The sequence below is a fragment of the Lagopus muta genome, chromosome 2 (assembly GCF_023343835.1).
Source record: "Lagopus muta isolate bLagMut1 chromosome 2, bLagMut1 primary, whole genome shotgun sequence".
Lineage (NCBI taxonomy): Eukaryota > Metazoa > Chordata > Aves > Galliformes > Phasianidae > Lagopus > Lagopus muta.
In genome coordinates this window covers 72,593,440-72,620,484 of record NC_064434.1, presented here as the reverse complement: position 1 = coordinate 72,620,484, position 27,045 = coordinate 72,593,440, and the positions used below count along the sequence as shown (strand labels likewise).

At 43.4% G+C, this 27,045-nt stretch overlaps 2 protein-coding genes across 4 annotated transcripts in view; one reads left to right on the top strand and one right to left on the bottom strand.

The window, feature by feature from the left end:
• The window catches only part of GPR137B (G protein-coupled receptor 137B), a 28,796-nt gene extending 13,541 nt beyond the window's left edge, over window positions 1-15,255 (bottom strand). Inside the window, exons 1-4 of one of the 2 annotated variants that reach the window (XM_048938380.1) lie at window positions 15,019-15,255; window positions 14,721-14,859; window positions 6,376-6,425; window positions 943-1,165 (exon numbers count right to left, since the gene is read on the bottom strand). In XM_048938380.1, the coding sequence (XP_048794337.1) occupies window positions 943-1,165; window positions 6,376-6,425; window positions 14,721-14,859; window positions 15,019-15,089 (483 nt within the window). In that variant the 5' untranslated portion in view covers window positions 15,090-15,255. Of the gene's footprint in view, window positions 1-942; window positions 1,166-6,375; window positions 6,426-14,720 lie in introns of both variants that reach the window. The other variant, XM_048938379.1, reaches the window with a different exon arrangement.
• A 2,889-nt stretch (window positions 15,256-18,144) lies between these two features.
• Window positions 18,145-27,045, top strand: part of NID1 (nidogen 1) — a 53,132-nt gene continuing 44,231 nt past the window's right edge. Inside the window, exon 1 of one of the 2 annotated variants that reach the window (XM_048938370.1) lies at window positions 18,145-18,171. In XM_048938370.1, the coding sequence (XP_048794327.1) occupies window positions 18,160-18,171 (12 nt within the window). In that variant the 5' untranslated portion in view covers window positions 18,145-18,159. Of the gene's footprint in view, window positions 18,172-18,487; window positions 18,571-27,045 lie in introns of those variants that run through there. The other variant, XM_048938371.1, reaches the window with a different exon arrangement.

The following is a 27,045-nucleotide window of genomic DNA, read 5'->3' as shown; positions in this document are numbered from 1 at the left end:
AGTGGAAAGAAGCAAAACAAACTAAGCTGTGTTTTTAAATCTTCTGTTCAGCCATGAACTTTTAGTTGTTGTGCAGTACAGCCAGATTTGATTAAACAGGAAAAGTATTCCTTTCATCTGATTAACCAAATGGAAGGAGGGATTTTATTATAAGATTTTCAAAATGGAAGTTAAAACTTAGATTTTTGGAATGCTTGTTGTGATAATGGTAACGTGCTACTGGTTGAATTAATCGTTTGCTTTAAGCTCTAACCATGTACTGTGAATACAAAGACCTTTGAAAACCTTGTTTCATTTTGTATAGATGCAAAACATTTTGACTTATGACAAACACAGCTAGCTTTTATGACACCTTTTGCAGACCCAGCTCTTCCAGCAAAGCTGTGAAGCAAACATTTCTTGAAAGAATATTTTGTAGATTAATAGGAGAGACCTTTTCCCCCTTCTCTCTGTTTGGATGAATTCATAATACATTAAGTCTTTCAAAAAAACTATTATATTATCTATAGGACACTATGCAAATTTATAAAGGATATTCATATTCCTTTTTCTGGTTTACCTTCAGCACACTGCTACCTTAAACATTTAGAATAATCAGCCAATAATTTGACAAACTGAAGGATCTCAAAGTAAAAACCACCTCTCTGAAGCAGTACTGAAATGTAGTTGGGTGGCACCCAGCTTAAAAACAGCTGTGAGGAACTCCAGCCAGAAGTTCTGTAAACTCCGTCCTAAATACGTATTCTGGGGTCTGTGGGGTTAGACAAAAGCACCCCTTCTACTCCTCAGTATTTATTTATTGAGCAGGATGTACAACCAAGTGCAAGCTGTGAAGTCTAAGGCCTCTAAGCTCTCGGGGGATCTGAAGAACCATGTGCCTCTGCCTTGCACAACCCATGTCTCTCAGAAGGTACTTTAAAAGGAACTGAAAATGTACCTTACCTTGGATTCCAAGTAAATGTTGGCTAAAGACATCTTGGAAATCTTATACAGGCAGATGGAGAGTGAAACAGCGCAGAGCACAAACAATGTGTCATTAATTGCCACCCGGACAGAGACAATGACTTTTCTCTCTGAATTCTGTGTCCTCACCAATACTGCACATGTTAAATTCACCAAGAGGAAGAGGAGACTTATGAAAAGAGAGGCCAGGTAGAGGGGCAACCTGGGAGAGTGAGGAGAAAACAGTTTTAGCGACATTGTTCAGCAAGTGTCAGTCACAAGGTGGAAGCTGCAACTCTGAATAATGGAAGCTGCACATGTTGGGCTGCCACAGCTGACCGGTGACCCACAGCCAAATCTAAGCACTCTGGATTGCTGGAGAGATGAACAGAGCTAGTTTTAGACCTTTTTTTACAGTCACAGAATAAGCAGTAAGTAAAAAAAACTAATGTCAGGCAATAAAATTTGGAAGAGTGCAGCAGAGATTCAACAGCCCAGTTCTTACAAATCATTTAAAATACACACGTACTTTCTTAAAACATGCACTTCATATATGGCACAAACCATCCGACTATTTGCTGACAGGATAAACCTTGCAAAAGGTTGAGCTGGTTGGAAAGGACTGTTGTTGATCCTGGTTTTACTGCCATGAAAAGCGTCAATGACTACCAGTGTTTGCAATCAGATTTCATATTAAATTAGGGAAGTGCCTAAGCATAGGAAAATTACTGGCTCCCCAGCATCGTTCTCTGTCCCTTTTCTTAAAAATTTTTGTCACGGGCAACCTCTTAAAAGAACCATCAAGAAATGTAAATATGCACATGGATTCTGGGTTGGCATTTTGCCATCTATGCCAGATAAAGGGTTTGTTTGCACAACCACAGGAGCAGAGCTGGAACAGAAATGTGACCTGGTTTGTTTTCCCACCCACCCAGAAGTGATACCTGCAACATAAGTAAGCCATACACCCAAGGAAGACTGCTTCTCTTTACTCCTACACACAGCTGCAGAGGTTTCCATAAACAAACAAACAATCAAAGAAAAAGAAACATATTTACATTTCAAGTGTTTGCTTATTTCTTTATCTCTGTTGTCCGAGACAATTCCTGATAGGGTTTATAATCTGCAGCCACAGAGCAAGTGGTTTTGGCCCTAGTCCTTCATGTTTGATGTGAATTTTGAATTTGACGGTCTCTGAGGAATCAAATTTGGATTGTTTAAAAATACTTTTACCTCATGGTGATAGATTTCTTGCATGTGTTTAACCCAGCTACAAAACAGAAGAGTAATTGTCTTCTTTTCAGAGGGCAGGGAAGGAAGAGGTACACCTTTGAGAACATTTAGATGCATAACGAGGAGAACTGAAAGCCTCAAAGTGCCCGCTTGCATCAACAAATCAATGCCCTTCTTTCCAGCTATATCTGGCAGCAAACAAGACTGCTGTCTTTTCCTTGCTGGTCATGGAAATTCCCTCTCAGGGGGAAGATTGTGCTCATTCTTATTCTTCCAGGGCAGGGCTCTGTCCTTAGAATGAGCAGTTAGAGGCAGCTCCTTTCAACCTCACAGCCTAATGCCAGAAGCACTGCAGTCCTGGAGCTCCTCTTTCACACATCCTCCTCTGGAGGATGCAGTTCCCACTTGTAGTGTGAATATTGTATTTACCGTTACATTCTGGGGCACCACAATATAACAAAGATATAAAACTATTAGAGAGCATCCAAAGGAAGGCTATGAACATAGCGAAGGAGCAGCTGAGGCCCCTGGGTGTGCTCATAGGAGAGGAGCTGAGGGGAGGCCCGATGGCGGCTGCAGCTCCTCACAGAGAGCGGAGGGGCAGCGCTGAGCTCTGCTCTGTGCGACAGAGACAGGGCCCGAGGGAACGGCATGGAGCTGCGGCAGGGGAGGGGCTGTGGGGCTGGGGACAGGTGCTGCACCACAGGGCGGTGGGTACGGAACGGGATGCACGGGGCTGTGGGCACGGCTCCGAGTGCTGGAGCTCAGGGAGTGTTTGGGCATCGCTCCCAGACAGAGGGTTTAATTTGAGGTGGTGCTGTGTGGACTCGATGATCCCTGTGGATCCCTTCCTACTGAGGATATACTGTGATTCTATTAATATTTCAGAAGTCTTTATGTGATGGTTATGCATCTTCCTTTCCTTCCCCTCCCAAAGCCTATTTAACAGCCTCACAATATCCACATTGCTCATATGCACCCTCACTGCAGTGTAAGTAAAATGCTTTGGTGAGTATTTTACACGCTGTCTCTTGCAGGACAGTAAGTATGCACTCTCTTTTTGCTCAACTTAGTCAGAAGAAACTTCTGCTCCAGTGCAGCCTGCTTGCTCTTGATGCCTTCTCATGACCAGCCAGGCTCCTCCTTGACAGAGTTTAGCCAAAAAAAAAAAAAATAATAAAAAGCACTGTTGAGCTCTCCTGCCCACACATTCTTATGTATGCCAGTGTGAGCTGCACAAGTGATGGGCCATGACAGCTCTTCACATAACGAGCTCCCAACCCCCTTATTAACATGATGCGGCTGGGGAGGCAGCCTGCTTGCTGCCTGCTTTGACAAAAGAAGCATTGTTGTTGGAGTTCTGAATAAGCACTGATGGAGATGTGCTGTGTCTCTCATGGCAGTTTTAGGGTCTCTGCAGAAAGCATTGCAGCCTCACTTAAAAGCAGAATGCATCCTTACATCTCACCTACACAGGCAGCTATACAGCATGAATAAACAGTTTTTGTTAGTTTGTTCCAGAAAATAGAAAGCAAGTCAGGAGAAGTGCTTCCACATTACACCAATAACTTTTCAAACAGCCTATTGTGCATAATTCCCACTTTGGGGCTAGTCCCTTAGAAGGAGCTATGTGTAACCTGCCTTGGTAGAGAAGGCATGTACTAAGGCTTTCCTTTTTTCTGTCAGGCTTAGGTGCATCTCTTTAGTAAGTTTTTCTTTGAGCCTTGTACTGAACACAATGAATTTTGCCCTGATTAATGAGAAAACACGTGAAACTACTACATTTTGTGTGTGGTTCCTCAGAAAGTATACACTGTCTGAGGCTTGTGTGCATAAACACATAGCACAGTAAGCCTCAACCGAACCCAGTGACTGTAAGAAATCCCTAAGCCCAGGGAGATATGCAGGAGGACTGTTATATATGAAGCTGGGCTGGTACAGACTTGGCCATGAGCTCTTTTTGCTGCAATGACTAATATTGTGAAGACTATGCTGAGAAAAGTTTACTTAAGATTCTGACCCTGATAGGACTTTTTCCTTATCTGGTTTATGAGACCTGTGTAATACACAGACCACAGTCCTACTTCTCTGCTGATCTGTTTATGTTACCGTTATCCATTCCTGCCGTGATGCAGATATGACACCAGGTAATACAGTCTCACACTTACTTAAAAACAAGAAACAAACAAAAACAGGAAAAAAAAATCCAAACCATGAACATCTAGAAAAGAAAAATCAAATTCGTTAAGTGTAGGCCCCAAGCCCTGTATGAAGGCCCAAATCATCCATTTTTCACTATCCTGTTACAATTAAGACACGGGACCACTGCTGCAGGTGTGCATGTATTTACATCACTTGAACTGCCCTGAAATGAGGTCAGCTTCATTTATTAGGCTCTTTCACACAGGCTAACCGCATTCATATTAATACTTTTAGATATTAAAACAAAACTCTTCTTGCGGTCCTTTACCAACAGAGCTAAATATGAAAGATAAGGCTGGACCAGACCCAAAGGTGATCAGTGTTAGAAATGCAGTAGGCAAGAGTCTAGATGAACACAGAAATGTTGAGGGCAGGGTAGTATGTGCTCACTTAGCAGATGTTAAATAAACATCACAAGCTCATGAGCTCTCTCTGCATGAAGAAAGAATGTTTCAAGCACTTTTTAAGAATAAAGCCTTGCCACAAATGCCATTAGCGTACAAGGTTCAAAGCTGCTATCTCTCACCTTTAAAGCCAACCAGAAACATGTTCATAGACTTTCCCTACATCATGATCTACCTGCAGCTCAGGTGTTGTGCAACCTCTTTGTTCCTTTTGGCTAGTGTACCATCAGGGCAGGCACGCTCTCTCACTTGCATTGAGGGCTGGCAGGGGACCTGGTGAGTGTGTGCAGTATTTGTCTGCCAACCCACACTCCTGGATTTCCTTCCCACGGAAACCAGAGCCTAAAGGGGGATGAATGTATTTGTATGTCACAGTGTTCATCAGCGAGCATCTGGCTCTTGCTCTTTTTGGTTTGGGATGTGGCCAAAGTATGCACATAGACCAACTAACTTCAAAGCATTCCTGGGGCCACCAAAACAGATGCAGCCTCTGTTTCCATCCTTAGAATTTCTGCATTAGCTGCTTATCATCATGGAGTACCCAACCGTCACGTCTCATACCCTCACTGGTCACTGGTCCAACCACCACTCAGCTCGCTCTCGCCATCCTGCCATTCTACCAAACACGTTTTCTCAAGCACTAGCTCCAGGTGGTTGCTGCTCCAGCTGCCTCAAAACCTAGCCAGCTAGGCTAGGTTTCCACCTTCCAGGGCACAGACAATATTAGTATTCCACCTGTTGATACAGTACCAGCTTCTCCTGAATAGTCAGTAAATAAGGGGGCAGATTTCAGTTGCAAGTTACTCTGCTTTCCTATCCTGATTTCAGATTGTAAACTCCTTATTTGGAAATAAGACAACCTCTCTCTATCTTTCTCTTGCCCTATCTAAGCAATATTTCCCCTGACCGATGGTTTTAGGCATTGCCACAGTAAAGAATAATTTATTGATCTCTTCCTCAACTTTCTGGACATCTAGGCTATTTGAGGAGCTCTCAAGTAGTTCCTGACAATCCTTCCTGCTCAAACAAGACCTTAAACAGATCTTACCACCTAAATGCAAAGCCATCATAATCTCAGCTCTATGGAATCACGGTAAGTCATCTATAAGCTCCCCAAAACACCATTGTCTTGAATCCATTCTCTCTAGCTCCTTCCCTTCATAATTCTTTTCTAAGCTCCCCAAAACCTTTTATTACTGCTTACCTCACTTCTCAGTTAAGACATACCCAGTCCCACTTTTTCCTATTGCAATGAATATGTCACCCTGCTACCTTTACTGAAGTTCTGGGCCTGAATTCACCTAGCATCCACAGGTCTTTTGTGAACATGTAGGCAAACTAGCAGGGTCAGTGCTTTCTGCTTGCATTTGAAATATTTCCCTTTGAAATACATGAATGTCTAAAAATGGTGCTTGTACTGGGAAATGACACAGACTTTGAAACATAATAGGAAGAAGCTGGCCTCAGAACCATTGTCATGAAACACTGGTATTTAAATATGAGTAGTAGAGATATGAGCATCACAAACTGTCAGCGTTTCTCAAAGTACATGGCAATTTTTCTTCACCACTCCAAAGATTTTCACAGTTCTCACCTGTATTTCAGTAGCTCTGGGGAATATTTTGATTTAGCCTTAAATATCACCTGCAAAACAGAAAAATACTGCATCAGACATAGGACACATGAGTAAAGAAAAATGCTGTGTCCACAGGAATCCTGTCTCACATGTCACATGAAATGTAGTGATAGATTCACCTGTATGTCTTGTCCATGGTAGGCAAGACATAAAGTATTAAAACCACTCAGCAAGAGATGATCACATACTGTTATGCAAATTGTCTGCACCACTGTTTTCATTTATATCACATACTGATGTAAGGTTTTATATTAGTATTCACAAGAGCTTGTATAATCAAGAGATAAATAATTATTAGGTTCTTATACATCCAGTAAGTACATGCCTCTCGTACAGACCAGCTCATATGGCACGTTGGGTCTGATGCTGTACACACATGTAAAGCTTGCTGGAGTACCTCGGCCTGAAATTGGTGATGTCAGTTTGCTTCCATATTGCTTCCCAAAAGGATGCCAGTGAAATCTCTTTACTTTGAGGTTTATTTAGCTTCTACTGGCTGTCTGTTCACAAACAGAACAATATATATTTTTACAGAGAGAGCACTCAGGCACAATAGATACCAGGCTGAAAAGAAAAAAATACTGAAACACATAACGTAGGCAGGTAGTATCAGTCACAGGTGTTTAACCACCATCAGAAACTATAAAAAAGAAATATATTAGCATAATTTGCATTTTGTTTATTAAAGATGATCTAGGGAAGTGTCACTGCTTTCTCATAAGTTAACATTCTTACTAAACACACTCAGCTTATAAACCTTTATATATGTTTTTTTTTTTTTTAACTCAGCAGTCACTGCTGAAGCAAAGTGATTACCAGTATTACAAAATAACATGCTGTGTGGCTGTTCCCTAGGGTTGTTTCCCAATTGATTTCTTCTCAAGTCATCCCATTTTATCCATTTCACTTAGTATCGCATGTCCTTTACGGTAACTTCCATAACAGCTAGTATGATTATCATGCTCTGCCAAGGGAACAGTTATTACATGATCACTGCGTAGGTAATAGGCATGTATCCACCTTGTCAGCATGTTTATCTGTCCAAAAAAAGGTGACAAAAATGGTGAAGGCTCTGGAGGGCAAGACGTATGAGCAAGAGGCTGAAATCTCTTTGGTTGTTCAGCTCAGAGGAGAGGAGACTCAAAAGAGTCTGTACCAAAATACTCAGTCAGAGACATGACCCTTCTGTCACCCTCTTGAAAATCAGTGACCCAACAGAAGTAAAGCATGCTTGAAATGCATCTGATATATGACCTCTGTGAGGAGAATCCCACAGAATGGCCCCACACATCACCTGATTTGGGAGATGCTGCCCAGGCAAGTACCATGAGAAATGCCTCCGTCACGGGAACAGCCTCAGCCACAGCTCAAAGTCAAGCATGAGACACAGAACTGCAGAAAATCAGGCTTCATTTGTTCCAGCGCTCCTGGAACAACGTGTCATTTAGCTGCTATTCACCAGAAGCAGCTGCCTTGAATTGAAAATTACTTTTATGACACATCAGTCTGCTTAGTACTAGCGGAACAAGCAGAGAGCACTGAGCCTCTCAGCAGACCTTAGAAAAGTAACAGCTGAAAATAAAATGGAAACATTGAGGGTGGAAATCTCTAAAAATATTCTGCATTGACATTATTTCCCAGTAGATAACATCTCTGGCAGTATCCCTTAGAGAAGATCTTTGTGATTCATTCTCCAAATTCTCAGATCATGAATTCCCAAAGGAAATCAGGAACAAGTTTCATGTTGCTTTACCTACTTGCTACCTCAGAGGGAGGTATAAGAGGTGTGGGAATGCTGACCTCAACAGCAGTACTCACATGCTGTACCATTAATTCTGACAGCTTTCAGGAGCAGCACAGAACAGAGGTGTTCAGAGCCTGTGCAAAGAGCTCCATGAGACAATCTGCAGTGAGCAATGAGCTGTGCAGCGTCCACAAAGCCTGGGAAATTCATTTGTTCCTCAATGCCAACTCCTGTACTTCCCCTAAAAGATTGCAGCCACCCCCATAGTGTCACAGAACACTGCTTTCACATCAAACAGCCCAATGCTGCCCCACTCAGCAGAATCCCCACAGCTAATTTAGTAAGAACCACGCATGATGTTCCTGCTGCTGGTACAGCGCAGGGTCACATCTCTCAGTGTGGCATTGCTGAAACAGCTGTGTGTGGGGATGCTGGGTTTGGTGGAGTTGCCCCAACAGACAAAGGCTTCTGAATTGTGTCAGAGCAAAAATAACCATGAAGAAAGTACTGCACAGAGAAAGGACACTATGTAGAGGGACATTGCTGGTGCAACTTGTGGATACTGGTGCAAATTGACTGCCAGACAGAGACACAGGCAGCCACATTCTGCTGCCTTTGCAGCCTTATTTCATGAGTAACCTCACAGGAAGAAATGTGATTGGCATGGAATAAAGAGCCATTCAGTGGGGAGTAAGGGTGTCTGAAGCTGAGCTCAATAGCTCAATATACCTCAGCTGTGTGGGTGCAGCTCTAACTCCAAAGAGCCGTGGAAGAAAAGGTTGCCCAATGGCCCCTCCCTGCAAGAGTGTTGAGAAAGCTTCCAGTCAGTATCTGAGTCATCTCAGCAAGGCTTCCAGCAAACCAGAGCAAAGCAAAGCAAAGCAGCTATTCCTAAGAATAGACCAAACAGCTCACAGAAGGCAGACCTCTTAAAAAGAGACCTTTCAGAGAAACCCAGGGGGAATAGCAACCAGGAAAACCGTGAAGTGTCTTGCTGTTTTTCTAATGGCAAAGGGTTACTTTTCCTCCTTAGTTCTTCCCCCTTTCACTTTTTTTTTTTTTTTTTTTTTTTCTGAAGAAGAACTATCCTGTTTTTGACTTTCTCTTTGCTGAAGGACTGGAAACCTCAAATAAGATTCTCACACTCCCTCCTCCACTCCCCTGAGGTATATGTCTGGCATATAAAAGGGCAGCAGTACAAAAGCACTCCAAAAAAGACCTAGATACAGCCAGGGAAAATTCCTGTGTTTCAGGAACTGATGTAAACAGCTGACCTTAAAGGCATTTCACCAGCCCCAGCAGAAGAGAGGTGGGGATGGAGGGCAGTGCCTCAGCAGAGAGCAGGGCAGGCAGGCAGGGCCTGGCTGCTATGACTTATGGAGGTTACAGCTGTGGTTATCAAAGTTACATCAGGAACCACCCTGTCCATGTTAGGATCAATGAAACAGGTGTCAGAGCCAAATTACATAGTCCTAGAGAAAAAACAAACAAACAAAAAAAAGAAACCTCACTGAAGTAGCTTTCAATCTAAGCTCTGACTAAGCTCCGATTTAGGTGCACTGATGTGAATCCAGGTACGAACCTCCAGGATACCTCTGTGTCGGGTGGCTCAACTCACTTTTACTGGCTGCTCAGCTCACCAAAAGCCTCAGGTATGTGTTAAGTGCTCTCATACCTGTCCAGCTGGCCCTCTGCAGAGGAATGAGGTTCGGCTTTATTTACCAGTCCCCATTTCAAAGAGCTGTATGTGGAGCACAGAGCACACTTTCCCTTCCCAGTCCTTCTCAACATTGTCCGTCTCTTCTGTCACATTCCATGCAAACTTTGTGCCCTAAAAACACAACCCAGCCTCATGCAGGACCAAAGCCCCTCACCATCACCTTTCCTTTCCTGTGTATTTTCCAGTCCCAGGCCCACTTTCTCTCCTTCTTCCTTTCTTGTCCTTCTTCTTTTTCTTTCCTGTAAAATTTTCCCTCATTCCTGGATCATATTCTCCCAAGTGCCCACTTTATCCCTCTACTCCCTAAACTGTGCATTGCAAAGCCTACTGACACGGGCTGTGACCACCTGCCATACTCAGCCTTGTGCAGCTTGGCAAAAACAAAGGCTGGGACTATTGCAGGGCCAACAGCCGTGTTAAGTTTGCATATGTAGCCTTCCTGTCAAATTATTTTCCAAAGCAAATGATGTCATTTCTCATGTCAGATGCTGACAGCCAGCCAGTCTGCCATTTCAGTTTGTCTCCTACAGATCTAATACAGAGGGCAATGTTTAAAGTCAAATTTATATGCTGATGCTTTGCTGCCTGTAAGTTGGACTCCTTTGTAGTTCTATGTATGTCTGAAGCATGCTGTAAACAAACCCTCTCTATTCTCTCACTGCTAGTATTACTGTTAAAATTCTGCCCAGACTAACTAGAGGATAAGAATCTCTCAATTTCCTTCACAGATAACATGTACTCCAGCTCCACAGAGATAAATGCAGCCTCCCTGAAAGCCTGGTGCTGGTTTCTCCCCGCCCTACCAGGCACTTCCAGCATGGCCAACTCCTGTCTGACTGCCTTACTCTGCACAATTTCTCTCTCATTTGAAAGTCCCTGATTTTATCAGCCTTGCCTGGGAGGCAGGGTAAGTTCCTCAGTCTGGGTGCCAGAGAAAAAATGGAATATGGCTAGGGAGGAATAAAGAGAGGGAATCTGCCTAGCAGCTCTTCTCCACCTATACAGCTTCACAGTTCTTCAACTCAGCACCACCTTCCCCAGCTGCTGGAGGAGTTCCCAACCCTATGGTTAAACCCACAGCACAACAAGTGGCTCACCGTGCCTGCCTGCAGAGGAGGACCGGGATTTCCAGCATCCCCAATGGCTCATGTTCTTTGGCCTTGACTTTGTTGAGCCGGTAGCCCTACATCCTGGCCTGCCTCTTCATTCCCTTGCATCCTGCTCCCCAGTGAAATGTAAAGCCTGAAACAGAACAAAACAAAGCAAACCCTTCTCTTCCCACCTCCATACCGAAAAGGGCAACATTTGATTTTATTTCCCAGAGCTTATTTAAACTTATGCGCACAGACCTGATCGTAAGGCCTGAGGCCCCTCTCCTGGATGGGAAGAGTGGGAGATTTGGGAAGTCAAGACATAAATAACAGAATTCTTGACTCCTGGGGTCCTCGCTGTCTGTCTTCAGTTAAAGTGGACAACACATTTTTTGCTGGTGTACGGTGTTTGCTTTATTGAGCAAGAGAGATGCGGATGTATCTATGGGATTTTTTGTTTCAGTGGCTGGAAATGTACACTGCAGCTCTCTGTTGGATGGATGTGGGAGCTGCCCTGGCCTGGTACAATGCAGGTATTTGCAGATATTAGGTTGAAGACAGAAAGTTAACCTGAGAGGGAAGTTACCATTCATGTTCTCCTTTAGAAGGCAGGAGATTGAATAAAGACTTTATTAAAAAAAATTCTAGGAAATTCAGCATCCCATTAGAAATAGCAGGTATTTTTTCTAGTGTTTGATTTCTGAGAGAAGGTAACACTACCTAAGCCTTACCTACAGCACCCTTTTTATTCTGCCATCAAGACCACCCTGACCATACTTCCCCACTCAAAGAACAATTCTCAGGAACAGTTCTGACTCAAAACTATTTTGATTGTAGCTTTTCTTTTGTCCACAGGTCCTCTAGTCTAGCAATACGTCACAGTGCATCAGAGCTTCTGCTGTGTCTGCTGATGGCAATGCTCACGAATAACCCTTGCTTAGCTGACACCATTGTGGCTTATTTGCCTTGCTACACGTAAGAGAGAGTCCAAATTTATGTCCTCATTGCTTTGGGATACCAATTAAAAACAGAATAATTGTGGCTAACTTTCTGTCAAGTTCAAAGGTGCTTATTATTCTGAAAAATGCCCTCAGGCACTTGCCAAATGAATTTTTTTCTGTTGGGCCAGGAAGATCTGCAGTACTTTTGGAATCACTTTTTTTTCTCACTTCTGTGTCTAAAAGGCAGTGCCTCTTCTAGAAGTGCTGAGTGCCGGACAGAAGGTAAACACCTGCAAATTCCATGAGGTCTTCCCATCCTCTGCTCCCATACTTTGCACAGATCACTCATTTCCCTACAGCTAAGCACCAGTTAAGTAGCGCGGTTCTCATGCAGTGAGACACAGCTGCAGATCTTTCTTTCCTTCCTTCTAGAGAAAGAAGCATAAATGTTGCTTCTGAACAGGTCTGTGAAGTTATAAGCCATTACTGAACACAAAATTTTCTCTCCCCACCCCTTTCACGCTAGTTCTTGCTTGCCTGCTGTGGAAAGCTAGATGCACATTAAAAATACAGACTTAAGAAGATGCTGAATTTCAAGCCAAACCACCTTTTAATGGCCAGAAGTAAATAACAGTGAATTAAAAATACATGCGCCTATTCTGTGTCTTCCCATTACATTCCTACAATGGCTCTGCTTGTATTTCTTAAGACTTCATTGTGGTTAGGGAGATGTTTGAGATGAGATTTCACTGGGAGCAACTAGCTCTAACGCAAACACCACTACTAATAATATGCCTGTCTACAGTGGCTCACAATCTTTAGAGATTATGACACACATCACAAGCTCTGAAAGTCCTGTGTAAATGTTTCAAAATCCTCATAGCAGCTCTTCAAGACAGGTAACCATGCTGCTCCTTTGAAGAGAGGCTCAGAGGAAGATCAGGAGGACTCATGGTGACAAAGCAGAAATCGTGTCAGAGGCAGAGCCAATAGCCTTACAATATTTGTGTTTCCAGCCAATGTCTTGTACTTCCTTAGTGATATCAGACAGCAGTGCCAAAAATAAGTTAAAAGGACAGATGCACACATTCTGTATACTCTCATTTTACACCTCTCTTAAATAGAGGAATCAGTTACTGATGACACAGACTCTGAGCACTAGCACAAATGCTGCAGAGTATAGGTCAACATGCGTGCTCTGTGTTCACTTCAGTCCCGACTTCTCTTGGCTATAAGCCAGGATGCTGCACTCTCCAGCCTTCCATGGCAGCCCTGATGCATGTCTGAGGGAAGAATCTCACCTAGGGGTATAGTTTATTCCCAGCTGCTGCGATGGCGATGGACTATGTGATGATGGACATCAGCCCCAGGAGAACTGCATCATTATCAAATGTCATGGGATCAAGCATAGGTGATTAAATGCCTGAGCTAGATTTGAGTAGCGTGTAGATGAAAGGCTCCTTAATCTCTAAATACGTTTCAAGTCCTGAGGAGTGGAGTGGTATGAGTTGCAGGCATTTAAGGCACTGAATCCAGAGAAGTAAACCTAAGTGCCAAACTACGTACGTGGTCCTAACACCCTCTGCAACTCAAATGATCCTCTTAGAGCTTTCATGTTTACGTGCTCTGCTTTTTCAGCTTTGGAATGGCAGCTCTCACAATCAGCCTGACCTCTCCAGCCGGGCTGTTCTGAGCTCACAGCCCTGCATAGCTACAGAGCACTGTAAGCATTGTAGGCACTATAAAAGCACCTAGAGCAAGGCACTGAGCTGGTCCCAAGCAGGGCACGCAGCTACACACAGAGCATCCTGGCATTTCCCCTTGCCAGCTGTCCCTGCACTGGAAAAGCTACCTCTGGCAAGAACCATCTGAGAGCTAGGTGTCCTCCTGCATGCACTGTAGTGGGATGGAAGAGACAGCGAATTCAGTCCCTGCTCTCCTGCAAGCTTCCTGTGAGATCTCAGGCAAGCCTAGCAGCCTTTCTGTGCCTCAGCATGCTGACATCTCATCCTGCAACCTGGTACCGATATACCCAAGCTTACCAGCAATACTTCCAAGCAAGTCTAACTGCAGCAACACAGAGCTCTGTGCAGCCTGATGCAGCTGGATTCCTAGCTGTCCACTGCACAGATATGTTCTCAAGGTGTCTTTCTGATACAGAGATGCTGCTTCCTTCATAACACAGCTGATTTACCTTTACAACACAGAGTCCTTGAATCAGAGAGCGCACCTCTGTACAGCACCTAGCATGTACTGGGGCCACACTCACTGCTGTGTGTAACACAGACCATTATAAGAACTTCTTGGGTCTGCAGCAGGACTTGATCTGCATTTTGGTTGTCGATACAGAATAGAAATCTCCCCACTGAAAACTATCTCAGCTGACTTACAAAATATCTGAGCAGGGGGATGCCTGCAAAATTATTGAGATTGAGGTCTGTTAAGCCAGGAGGCTTATAATGCCTAAGATAAGCAGTAACAACAATAGTAAAGAATAATAACAGAACAGTATTTTGGACATCGAGCCTTCAAGCTCTCCTGTATATTTTTTCCCTCCCTTTAAATTAAATGACACCCATTTCACAGACAATAGACACTATTTGCCATTCCCGAAATGATCACCGCAGGCTCCACGTTCTCTGTAACACCGATCGCTTGCACACAGATCAAATGTTACAATTCCAAACTAAACTATCTGAAATTTGCTTTTTGCTTTGCCAAAGTACATTAGGAAATTACATCCTTCTCACAAATCTTACAAAACAATAATTTATCTTGTCAGATTTAATCAAATATCTGTTGCTTACCTGTGTGAAGTAAAGATTCATCAGGGTCAGGGTGAAAAACTGGAGGCAGACGGGGAAGCAATAGAGGAGCCAGAAGATGAAGGGGCTGAGAGAATTTGCTGTGACAAAGTCTTTGAAGTAAAATGAAAAGAGCACAGTCCTAAGAGAGGCCCAAAACAAGCACAGAAACAGAAAGACAGTTTGGTAACTGAACCTCTTGTGCCTGTAGTGAAGGACCAGCCAGAGCTGGACGTAGATGAACACAAAAAGCAGTGAATAAAAAACAGTATATACAATGGTCAGGCCCAGCTTCACGTACGGAGGGACAGCTGGCGTCAGGGTCGGTGGAAGGGTGTCATTTTTCAGTGGGTCCCACTCAGGGGCCTCCATTTGATATCAGGAATCGTCAGAATTATTTATTAAGTTTGGCTGCCGCTGCTGCCTCCTCCTCCTCCTTCTCCTTTCATCTTCCTACAGCACGGGAATCAAGAAAATGAAAGAAAACAAGCTGCACTTCCTCTTTGGCAGCTCGCTGTGGGCTGGTAGCACATGATCACAATTCAGAATGATTCATTAGGACTGCCTTTGTCAGCAATTGGCAGGGAACAGCTCCGAACGCTGCCCTTCGCTGATGTTTGTGCACGGATCCCCACCATCCTTGAGAAACAAAGAAATGCAGCAGCCCTGAAATGGTTTACAGCTGCCTTTTTTTTCCCCTCTGGAAAACATTCTGGATTTTAAATTATTTAAGCCATGTTCTATTTTCTGTAAGAAGCAGGTAGGTATCTAACATTTCCCCAGTGGCAGCCACGTTGGATCTTTGTATGATTTTTTTGTCCTGTTCCACATTTAACAAGTACTTTATTTAGCCGTGCTTCAGCAGGAACAATTTTAAGCACCCTCACCTACTCACGAAATTAAAACCATTGTAATAAGCATTTCAGCTCTGCATTGCAGATGCCTTTGCATTTATAACAAAATTTTGCATAACAAACCTAACACATTTACTGTCTTTTTTTTTTCCTTCTAATACAAGACTTCTCACTAGAATGGAAGAAAAGGCACATCAAGGCTTCCAAATACGTTGCATGCAGGAAGAAATAATCCCCTTAAACATCCTAATTCACCAAAGCGTACATGCAGCTACAGGTTCTCTTCTTCTTGGTTGCTGCTTGTGTGTGCTATCACTGTGGCAACAGCTGACCAGACACTCCTTCTTGCAAGTGTGCAGACGTGCCCCTGGGATTAACTCTATACATGAATAGGTGCTATGGCAGTCTGCTGGCTTTGACTCATGGCGGTGAGAAGCGAGAACTGAAACTTGGTGGTTTAGATATTTGCAGAACGATGGAAACACTTAATGTATCTCTAGATCACATATATCACTGAATAACAAGGTGGTTTCTTTTTTTTGAGATAGATGTTAGCTATACGATAGGAGCACTGTCATGTTCTGTTCCACCATGTATAGCAAGCTGCTTATGAGAAGTATTTCTTACCTAGAACAATCTCTGGGGAGGACCTGGCCTTTCTAGTGAGCAGTGAGAACAGATTCCTTTAGCGAGGAGTTCCTCGTGCAGGAAGGACTAATACAATATTCAGCACAAAGCATGGAGATGCTGATACTGGCACAGGGCAATAACTATGATAATTACACAAATTATTAATGCCTCGCCATAAAAGGAGTTCAGTAGTACTGTTTTGTTGAAAAAGACAAGTATTATAACTGTGCTTATTAATATAATTACAGTGTGTATGAGTTTGGATAATGCCTTAAAAAGATCTTCCATTGAATCTCATCCTCCCCTAAAAACATCCACACCTAACACTTAAGACTATGTCCCAAAACCCATGCTTATGTACTGAAATATAAGTGGCTTGATTTTAAAGGTACCAAGCAAAGTCAGCTCCTGTTGACAGGAAGGGGATCTGTGGGTTCTCACTCTTTCTGTCAACTAGGTCATTTCTACTAAGGCACCTAGGTAAGATTTGAAGACCCTTACCAGGAGGAGTCAGCACTGGGAATCCTGGATGAGCAGCCCCTGGAAGAAGTGGGATTCACAGCACCAGGTGGCTGTGTAGGCTGGACAAAGTACAGGAACACACAGAGCGCACAGTGAGTGACAGGAAAGAGGAGTGAGGATATGAAGTGTCAAAACACTGAGAATCACGTACATACACAGATAAGTTTCAGCTTGCATGGAAAGAGAATTTTATAACTTCAACATAAATAAACTTGGGCTTTGTTTTAAATTAGCACCTGCTCCTAGATCCTGCATATTGCCCAGGTGAAAAAAAAAAACAACAAAACTGACTCAGTCTAGATCACAGGAAGCAAAGCTGTTACTGAAGCAAGCTTGTTAGCAAAGCTATCTGTACTCATTAGGCAAAGATGGGGAAGATAGAGCCTGGACAGGACTTTAGACAACAGGTACAACAGACAAAGTACAAAAAAATAAAAAAGTTATTTTGCTACATACTGGAAAGGTTCTGTCTCCTAGACCAGAAAAAGGTCTCCCCTAGATTGATACATACTTCCTTCTATAAAAAAAGGAAAGCTTCTTCCTAGCCTTTCCCAGTTCTGCTGATAGGCTGCCATAAGCATCCATCCATCTCTACAACCCCAGCACACACACATTGTATCTGGGGCCAGACTTCAGTGACAATAAATTCAGCAGGTTACACACCACCCTGCTCTCAGCACAGACATTCTGACTATACTTGTGGCTAACATTGCTATGGTGGTGATGAGCCCTCTACAGCTTTTTAGCAGTGACTTATAACAGCAGCTTGTACCATAAGACTCTAACTTGCTAAATGAAGGTAGAGGCTTCCATAACACGCCATCAGCAAAACACCAGGATGTTCAAAATCACACACGTGTCTGAAATATACTACAAAATGTGCAGAGAAGCTGGAAGATGTTTCCAGTCAACAAAGCGCTGGTTTCAATTAGTGCCCCTGTAGAGATGATTGCCCACTCACCATCCAGGAGCAGCATGTTGTAAATGGATAAAGACAGCTGCTGCTCCCAGCCAGGAGTTGTCAAGGGACTCCTGCAAAGAGCAGTGGTCGCACAGTGTCACAGCCTTGTGTCCTTGCTGACAGTTGATCCAAACTTCATTGAGAAACTGCTTTGTAACATTACAAGAAACTTCTTCATAGGCCTACTCATGCAGCCTTCCAGCCCTTTAAAAGTTCAGCCAGCAGTTGAGGGATGTTAGGCAATTCCAAAGGATCTGTTTGCATTACTGTTTTCTTTCTAAGGGTCACTGTCCAAACGAATAAACCTGAGTGGAGCTTGAGGGTTCAAAAGGTTGATAAGCCAGTCTGTCACGCTGCCATTTGACTTGAAATGATCAAAAGTATATAACAAAGCATCTGGATTCTGCAAGTTGAAGTGTTGCTCTGCTCCTGTGCAGAGGTCTAAGGCTCTTGTCTTTGATGTCACTTGGACTTAATGAACTTGCTGGTAAGACTGTGAGTGAATCATTGCGTGCTACCATGCACCCAAGGACTCCCACCATGTTGTGTGTAGATTTTAGAAGGGGTTTGACAGAAATGAACACTTCTAGGAAGTGAAGAAAAAAAAGTAATTCAACATTTTGTTAGATCCTGAACCATCTTCGTATTTGATTCTATACTGGGGTGTGTAGAACCGTCAAGTCATGGCCTGAATCACTGGGGAAAGGACCTGATCAGCCCTGGGAGCACAGGTGAAGGCAATTCAGCTCTGTGACCAGAAGGGGTGGAGCCTGGCTGCACCTCTCTTAGACCTCATTTAAGGGCTGACTGCCACTAGGGAAGGATCTCTGGTTGGAGATTCCTTCTGTGTGGAGTTTTCTCTGTTAGCCTTGATCTTTGGTGACAGGTGAGCACCTTTAGTTTTTCTTTGTAACACCTTTCCATTCTCACTAATTGCTTTGTTTTTACACTTCCTGTATTGCCACATCAACCGCGTTGATCTTTCCAATTGTAGCATGTGGTAACCCAGAGAATTTTTTCTCAGCTGCACTCGGAGGCTTTTCATCCTTTTGAGGCTTCTTGATTTCTCAGATTGTATTTCTTCCAGTACCTGGTTCCCGTGGTTTAAATTTTGAGAACAGAGTAAAGGATCTTTGAGCAAGTGGAATAGAAATCTGCTGTAGATGGATTGGTCAGCCAGCTGACTGAGACCAGGAGTATTAGGATTTAGAGGAAAGTAAAGATACTGTGTAATTCATGTTGATTGAATGCACCTGGCTTTACCGCAGCACTTTTAAACCTTCATTCTTCAGTTTGTATCCCATACCCTTGAAGTTCACTAACTTTAATTCCCACCTCCTTCCTGTTCTGGTTAAACTACTACTTGGAAGGGCAAATTCCTCTTAAGCCTGTAGTAGTATGGCTGTTAAGCTGGATGAATTTAACCGTTGTGCAAGCATACACCTTCTGCGTCAAATACTAAGGCCACTGTAATTTGTGTGCTGTATGATAAGGTATCAGGCTTCCTGATGAGAGCTGGGGGCTACAAAACTGAGAAGAAGGGACTTTCCTTTGCAAAAGGTGAGGGAACCTGTCTTAACTACTGGGTAGGTACCTCAACTAGTGTCTGCTCCACACAGTACATAAATCCTGAAACAGTAACTTCTCATTTATTTCTGACTTCTGAAAACCTTATTGGATGCTTTTTGAATGCTACTGCATTGCAGAGAATGATTACTCAGGCTGCCAATGGGATACTTCCATCCTTCACTCACTGTGGGCTTATCTCCAAGTCACAGACTACGTCACCATCTTTGGGATCCAGCATCTCTGGGCCATTCAACACTTAGCAATGCTGACGAAAGCCAGACAGAAGGCTGGGAACTAGTGCTCTCAAGGGAAAAAATGTCCTTGTGTTGTTAAGCTTTCTCAGTGCTGGGGCATGCTACATTTCATAATTAATCCTGACACAGACCCTCGTACTCAAAATGTATCTAAATAAAGCCCTATAATAAATCAGGATTTATTATTCTAATCTCATTTAGGTCATACAGTGGCGTACAACAGTACAAATGTGGGGTTCTAATCCTTAAGGCAGCCAACACTTCGACTGGCTTCCAATGAAATAATGCCTATGCACCAAGTGCAGGACCTCACCCTTACATACTAATCAGAGTAATTAAAGTAGCTCTAAAGCAAGAAATATGTGGTTTGATAACTTCATTTGGTACTAGACCAGAGAAACAAACTTCTAGGAGAATTAAACATGTTATTCAACTAGTGGAAACTAGAAAGGGACAGATTCCATTATAGATGCATTGGAACTTTCAAGCCTTTGTTCTATGTTGGACTTTAGCCTCTATTAGCTGATTATGAACTTATTTTGGTCCCTTCTGCAGAATTCCCTGTTGCACAACATGCAATAAGAGCAAACTCAATCTCATAGATGAATTCTTCATTCTGTATCAGTAAGAAGTCTTAAACTCTGAAATTTCTGTCCGTGCTGTATGTTCCTTGCAGATTAACAGAAATCTCAACGTTCTGTAGATGTAAGACTAAAAAGCCCTGAAAAAGATTTCTTCCTTTTCACTGTTTAAATAGTTCTTCCCAGCCTTCAGTTTCCTGAATGCTTCTGTAACTCAGAGGCATTAAATCCTCAACAGCTGAAATAGTATATACATCCTCCCCTCTGCTAGCCTTCAGCACTTCCTCTGCTTTAGGGTTTATCCATTCTTTGCAATCTCCCCTCCCCCCAGTAGGAAAGACACCTAAAAGAGGAACTACAGAAACCAGGTACTTCTCTGCAGTGGGAATTCCCTTAGATATTTCAGTTAGCTGGGTATGAGGTGACTAGAAAAGAGAGGACAGATGTGGCCTGAAAAAAAGGGGGAGATACAGCAGTGCTAAGGATTGCTTACTCTTCTGTCTGGCATTTCCTATAACCTACAACACGTCCTGGCAGAGAACATCTTCTCTTCATAAAAGCCTTTAAAAAAGAAAAGCCTATATAAGCAAGGATGATTTTTAGTTACAACCAACAAAGAAAATCTATTTATTTTCTTCCCTTGGTTTCTAATAATTAGACAATATGAAGCATCTGTTTCCCAGTTAACAAAGTCCCACATGTTAGAAATTATCTGTTTCAGCCCGGATTATTTGCCAGTTCAGACAGCTGGATATCAACTCTGGAAGAAAAGGACCTGGATCTTGCTCACTGCTTCTACAATTATTGCCTAAAGGGTTTTGTATTCTTTTAACCTCAGTATCCTAAAGCTGCTCTAAGGAGTGCTAACAGCCAGGTGAGCTCAGAGAGCTGTGCAATGCTAGGGAGCAGCCTCGTGTTTCCTCTGCCTTTGGAGGCTGTTTTTGACAAGGGAGCCCTCTGGATTGGCACTGGAGAAACTTTTCAGCAGTATAATTGTCCTTGGAACAGTCATCAAGACACTTTTTTTGTTGTTGGTGGTGAGAGGCCTACAGAACTTCAGCATGGCCATTCTGGGATACTAAAAAAAAAAAAAAAGGGGGGGGGGGGAGGAGGGAGGGTAGTGGGGCAGAAAATGGTAACCAGATTGGCTGGCAGCAGATGATGGAGCCTGGAATTTCAATGTGCTGTAGCTCTGCAGAGGGTAGAGAACTGTTGAACTACTGGTCAAACCTATTGCTCAGGAGTGAGTTTCTGCAGGATGAGGCTTCTTTGTTTACTAACGAATCTGTACGTAAGGCATCTGTAAGGAGCTGAGAAACATACAACTCCAGGACTGAAACCAGGGAGCAAACTGCAGTTCACAGCTGCTGTGTGTTCAGCATCTAACAAAGATTTGGCCGACAGCACCCTCCTCGCTTCACGTGCATGCATCCTCTGAATGCAGTATCGCACACTAATAGGTATGTGCTTGTGCTGTTACCCTCCTGCTGCCGGCTGACTTGCAGGGCCCGCTGCCATTCACTCTTCCATGACGTTCATGCAGGAAACCTCTCCCTCCAGCAGCGCCCCAAAATGTCGACGCCAGCTCAGCGGGCCGCCAGCGCTGCGGCACCACAGCGCCCCCTAGCGACGGAGGACCGGGCTGTGTCTGACGAGGACGCACCTGGAGAGCGCGGGGAGCGTGACGCGGCCCCGAGGGCAGTTGGTGCCATTAGGGTTATCCACGTGTACGGGCAACATCTGGGGTTGTGTAGGAGCCCTGGGCCCAGAGAAACAGTGGGCTTGCTTCTGCTCATCGCCTCAGAAAGAGTGACTAGAGTGAGACAGGTCACAGCTTCTTTTTTCTCCCTCTGTCACAGTGTGTCCTAACAACATCTGTTTGGTTTTGTTTGTTTTTTGTACTGACTTTGGAGATGCCTGCTTTCTCCATAAAGCTCTCCTGGAAGAGATGCAGAAGCAGTTGCAGGCTTTTGCCTCGAGCCGTGTGCAGACAGGTGGATTCCTGTCCCAGCTAGCAGCCCTTCCAAGCTGGTTCTGTTGCAAAGCAGTCACCAGGATTGTCCCCCCCCCCCCCCCCCCCCCATTCTTTGCTCTGTGCACCTCTACAGCAATTAATTTGTTCACTGGTTTTGACTCGGTGGCAGAAATTGAACTCTGCCCTGAAATCATCAAAATATATGACAAAGTTGATGGGAGCAGGTTTAACAAAGTGTTGCTTTTGTTGGGGGAAGAGTGCCAAGAATATATCGTGTTTCCAAATAGAGCTAATGCTGCTCCTAACACAGTAAAAGAGAAGAGGATTGCTCCTTGCTCGATGACTGTGCACGCTATTTATGTTTGTTTATACCATGACAGAACTTTGAATGCATTAGACTTGAGATGGCCCAGCTGGAAAACTTGGCTAGTGGGTGGATCAGAGCAGGGAACTGTAGAAGCATGGAGAAAAAAAAATACCCAACAGAAATGGAATACTGAAAGAAAGAGAAAAGGGGAGTTTGAAGAAGAAGAGCCTCAGATGTTATTGTAGGAACTACATTAAAGAAAATTTCTGCTTGAAGAAAGGAAGTCCCGTGAAGATCTCTAAGCTTTGGGGAGCTGTCTGTATAATTCTCATTAGTTGTTTGAAGATTCCAACATACCAAAAGCTTTGCATTTTTTTGCTTCTTTTCATAAACCTGTATTCATATGTTTGTTATATTAATTAGGCATCTTTACAAAGTAATAAAAATTTTACTAAGTTCTTAAAACTTAGGGGATGGTGGAATTAAGGTTGTCAATGGAAGCTTGCACCCTTTGCAAGTGCTTTTCAGTGTTACCTTCAGCACCTCTTTGCCCACAGGATCCTTGCTTCATTCAGCAATGAGAGCGGGGAGTACCACAAGTGTTCTGGGAGGAACCAGGCTGTTGGGAAGTGATATGGTTGTTAGTAGGGTACAAGATATAAGAGAAACATAGGTTGGAAAAATAGGGGTTTGTATAAGAGTACCTGAGGTCTTTGTGACTACAGGATATTTGGGATTCTTGGCCTGAGCATCATCTGGGGGATTTCAGCATGCAGAGGATGAGGAGAGCTGAGGAGCTTTGCTGAGAAGAGAGGGTAGAAGCAGTCCAGTACTACATGCTGTGAAAGCAGCAGGGCCAGAATGCTTTAACAGCTGGGAAGGAGGGCAAGGAGTAGGTATTTACCCTGGACATGCATCTGTCACCTCCAGCTGTGCTGGCTTTAGTTTATTTTGGAGCAAAATCCAGTAATATAATGGCAGATTTCCAATCCTCTTATGGAACAGACAGTGTGTCCTAAAAAGACCTCAATCATTTTTGCTGTTAAAACGTTTTAAGAGATGTGCTTCTGTATGTAGCTGTGTTCCCTCTGAACCCTGCCATGTGGAGGATGTTTCATTGAAACTGCTGCCTTTTATTTTTCACATCTTGATGGCTCAGATTTAAAAAAATAAAGTAAATCTTAAGTAAATATAATATTCATTTGATTAATGAATGTAAAAACATACACAGTTTCAAAATACCTTAATGCATGAAACCAAGCAGCTGAATTTGAGTCTGATTAATGTGTATGGAATATTCTGAGATGTGTGTCGTCTCATAGTCAGACTGAGAGAAATTCATTAAAGATATCCTCACTGGGGGGGATAACTGACCAAGTTAATATTTAAGTTACTTAGCTACATTTTTAGCTACTACTTTTTTTTTTTTTCTCCAAACCTGGGCACATATGGCAGCTTGGGCTGATTTCTACCAATACATGACTCTCCTGAAAAATCACAGAGCTTTCTGGAGCTTTTTCATGCTTTCTCCTCCCCCCCCCCCCCCCCCCCATATCTTCACCCTTCTTTTTTTTATTGTATATGTCCATGTGACTAAAGATTTTCTATAGCTGTGCAAAATGAGTTTTTAATAATTTTCAGTAATTTAGGCTGATATTCAAAGAAGAAACAAGATGGTGTGTGCTGGATGTAGCTAAGCACAGCGAGTTGCTGTTTGCTTTTGGGTCAAATGAAAGAATGCTAAAGTTAACTCTTAAGCCTGTCTTCCTTATGCACAGTAAGGAGAGCAGTTGCTTAGGTTGTCTTATTTTTAGTGGAATTTTATGTATATCAAATGGCCTGAAATCCTGAGGAAGGAAAAATGATGATGATGAGGAAAAGTTAAATAGGTTATTGCAAGCTTCGAAATAAAATTGTTACTCTAAGTGCTATTTAGCATTCGACTTTTTGGGGAATGTACCTTCTTCACGTATGGAGCACAGTTGATACTACTTAATAACTCTCTAGCTCTGTGCTTGTTCTGTGCTTGACCGATCACATCGCTGCTCTTGCTTTTGACAAAAGCCACGTCTGTAGCGACTGGAGGCAGCTGCAGACCACGCACAGAGGGACTGCTCGATCGGTATGCTGAGTAAAAAGCTCTCTTTCTGTAAAAGTTATAGAACAGGTCTAGCAGCGGCTCCCACCGGCTCGTTTGCTGCATTTACGGCAGAGACCAGCGGAGGGTGCTGCTGCTGCTTCCTTGTCCCCGTTGCGGCAGCAAAAAGTTGGTAAGAATCGGTCGTTTGTCTGACTTTCTGTGTGTAAGGCTTGGAAACATCAGCCCCTGGACTCGATCTGTTAATTGTTTGTATTTGTCTGGGCTGTTTCTGTGCTCAAGTATATCTGCAGAGCTGCTGAATGGAGGTTTACCTCTTATAGCATAAACTTGGCTGCATGGATGCATCCTTTGTGGTGAGATTTGCTTCCTTTGTGCTGGTTGTAGCTGCTTGGCTGTTCTCAAGCAATCCTATGCCAACTCAGAAAAGTCACTTTTTAGAGGTTTCAAGATATGCAGTATTAAGTTTCCCCTACTGTAGCTCATGCATATTGAAGAGCATTTGCTTGGAGCCCTAATGGTTGACTTCACAGTTGTGGGTCCTCTGATGGGAAAATCATCTGGAGCCCTCAGTGTCTGCTTCATTATATCTTTGATTGGAGAGAAATGCAGTTTGAGTTCCTGCAGTGCTGAGTGCTGTTTAACATTCACTGAGTGGATTCTGAAGACAGAAAAAAAGTTACATGAAACTACATGAAGCAGAAGAAGCAGAAGTCAGTCTCAGCAAGAAGTAACTCTTAAGCACGCAGCTTAAGCCTCCTATGTGCTGCTCTGTCTTTTTGTTTGGCTCTAACTTGACCCAGTTTTTGCTCTTTGAATGGCACCAGTGCCTTTCTTGTGTCTAAGGAATCAGGGACACCTGCCCTTTTCTTTCCTCAAACCCTTGTCCTTGTACCTGGCTGGCAGCATTTCTCCCTTCATGGCCAAAGGTGCTCATTTTGATAATTCACTCTCCTTGCTGAAGATAAGTGAGATATTTAGAGAAGAGATATGTTAGTGGTTGGTTGGGTGGCTTGTTTTTTATTGGGGGGGGGGGGGGGGGGGGGGGGAAGGAGAGAGATGTTTCATGCAGGGTTCAAAGACCAGCAGAGTCAGCAAACACTGGGAGTTTTTGAGTAGCTCTGGGAATTTGTGCAGACTTGAGTGGCCCACATTTTTCTTCTGCTTGCTGTTGTTGTGTGATCAGCCCTCTTAGAGTGAATAGAGTAATTTGCATGCACAAATTCTGGCAATAAAGGGTTTGGTTTTGGATCCTCTGACTTAAATAGTGAAGGTCCTCTTTCCCACCATTCTAGTCCATCCTCATTTGACTCTTCTTCAAAATCCTCTCTTTTCCTACCCTGATTCATTCCTTCTCCATTGAAAAAAGGTGTCCTTAATGTCAGGAGTGGCAGACTTCCTCTTCCCAGCTCCACCACGCTAGCAACTGCTTATTGCATCTGGCTCTGGTGCTGGGATAGTAACCCAGTAAGTGCTCAGCCAATGCATGTGAGATCTGGGGCTGCTGCTACCAGAGGGGAAAAGCACCTTTAGCAAAGATGAACTCTTTGGAAATGGCAGAGGTCTTGGTGATTTGATGGGGATTTCTGCTGAAGTCAGAAACTGAGAGAATGCTACACTGTAGGAAATGTTCAAAACCGTTAGAAAATAGAAAGAAAAAAAAAAAGTTAGTGGCAGTGAAATAATAAGAGCAGTGTACTTTTACATTCTTCTGTGAGTGTAACACATAAGAGAGATAAATACAAGGACTGAGGTTGCAAACGTTCAGGCAGGAGTGTTCCCAGGCTTTTGAGAACACTCATAAAATGTGCAGGGCATGCTGGTGGGTATGTGAAAGTGAGTGTCAGCAAACAAGAACATGAAGTTGGGTTTGCTTATAGTTGGCTATGTGAAATGTTGTTGATGTCAAGGTGCTATTTGGGAGAGAATTGTTCCAAGCAGAAGCTTCTCTCTAATGCTTCTGTATTTGTGCTCTGTTGTCTTTGGACAGCTGGGTGTTTGAGAAATACTGTGCTGTTGGAGGGGAGATGCGCTGCTGCTGTTGTGTGAAGTCAGCCTGTTTGTTTTACTTCACTCTGAAACATATTTCCTGTGTTCAAAGTTATGGCACAATTCGTAATGATCAGAAACAGCTTGTAGATATTTAAGACCAGCCTTTTAATTCTGCCTCACAAAACGGGAGCTGCTGCAAATGTTCTGTCTTTCTATGCTTACTGAATTGTAATTTGTGATATGCCCCTCTCGTCAGGCTGTCAGCTAGCAACACAGTTACATATTCACCTTAAAAAAAAAAAAAGCTGTCTCTATATTCTACTTGTGATTTATTTGCTCATGCAGTCTGTTATGCGGTAGCTCCCTAAATACGTTAAACTAGTGAGCTCTCCTGAGGTTGCTGGGTTTTGGATCCCTGCAGAGAGGGTTATTGGTTGAAAGCAGCATTTGCCTTGGGAAGAAACATGATCTGCTCTGCCTCTGAAAGCTGCTTCTGGTGTCAGGAAACCTCTGCTGAGTTTCCTGTCTGTCTTCTGGCTTGCCAGGTGGACCAGCTGTGTTCCTTTGGCGCTTTCATTTTGCTAT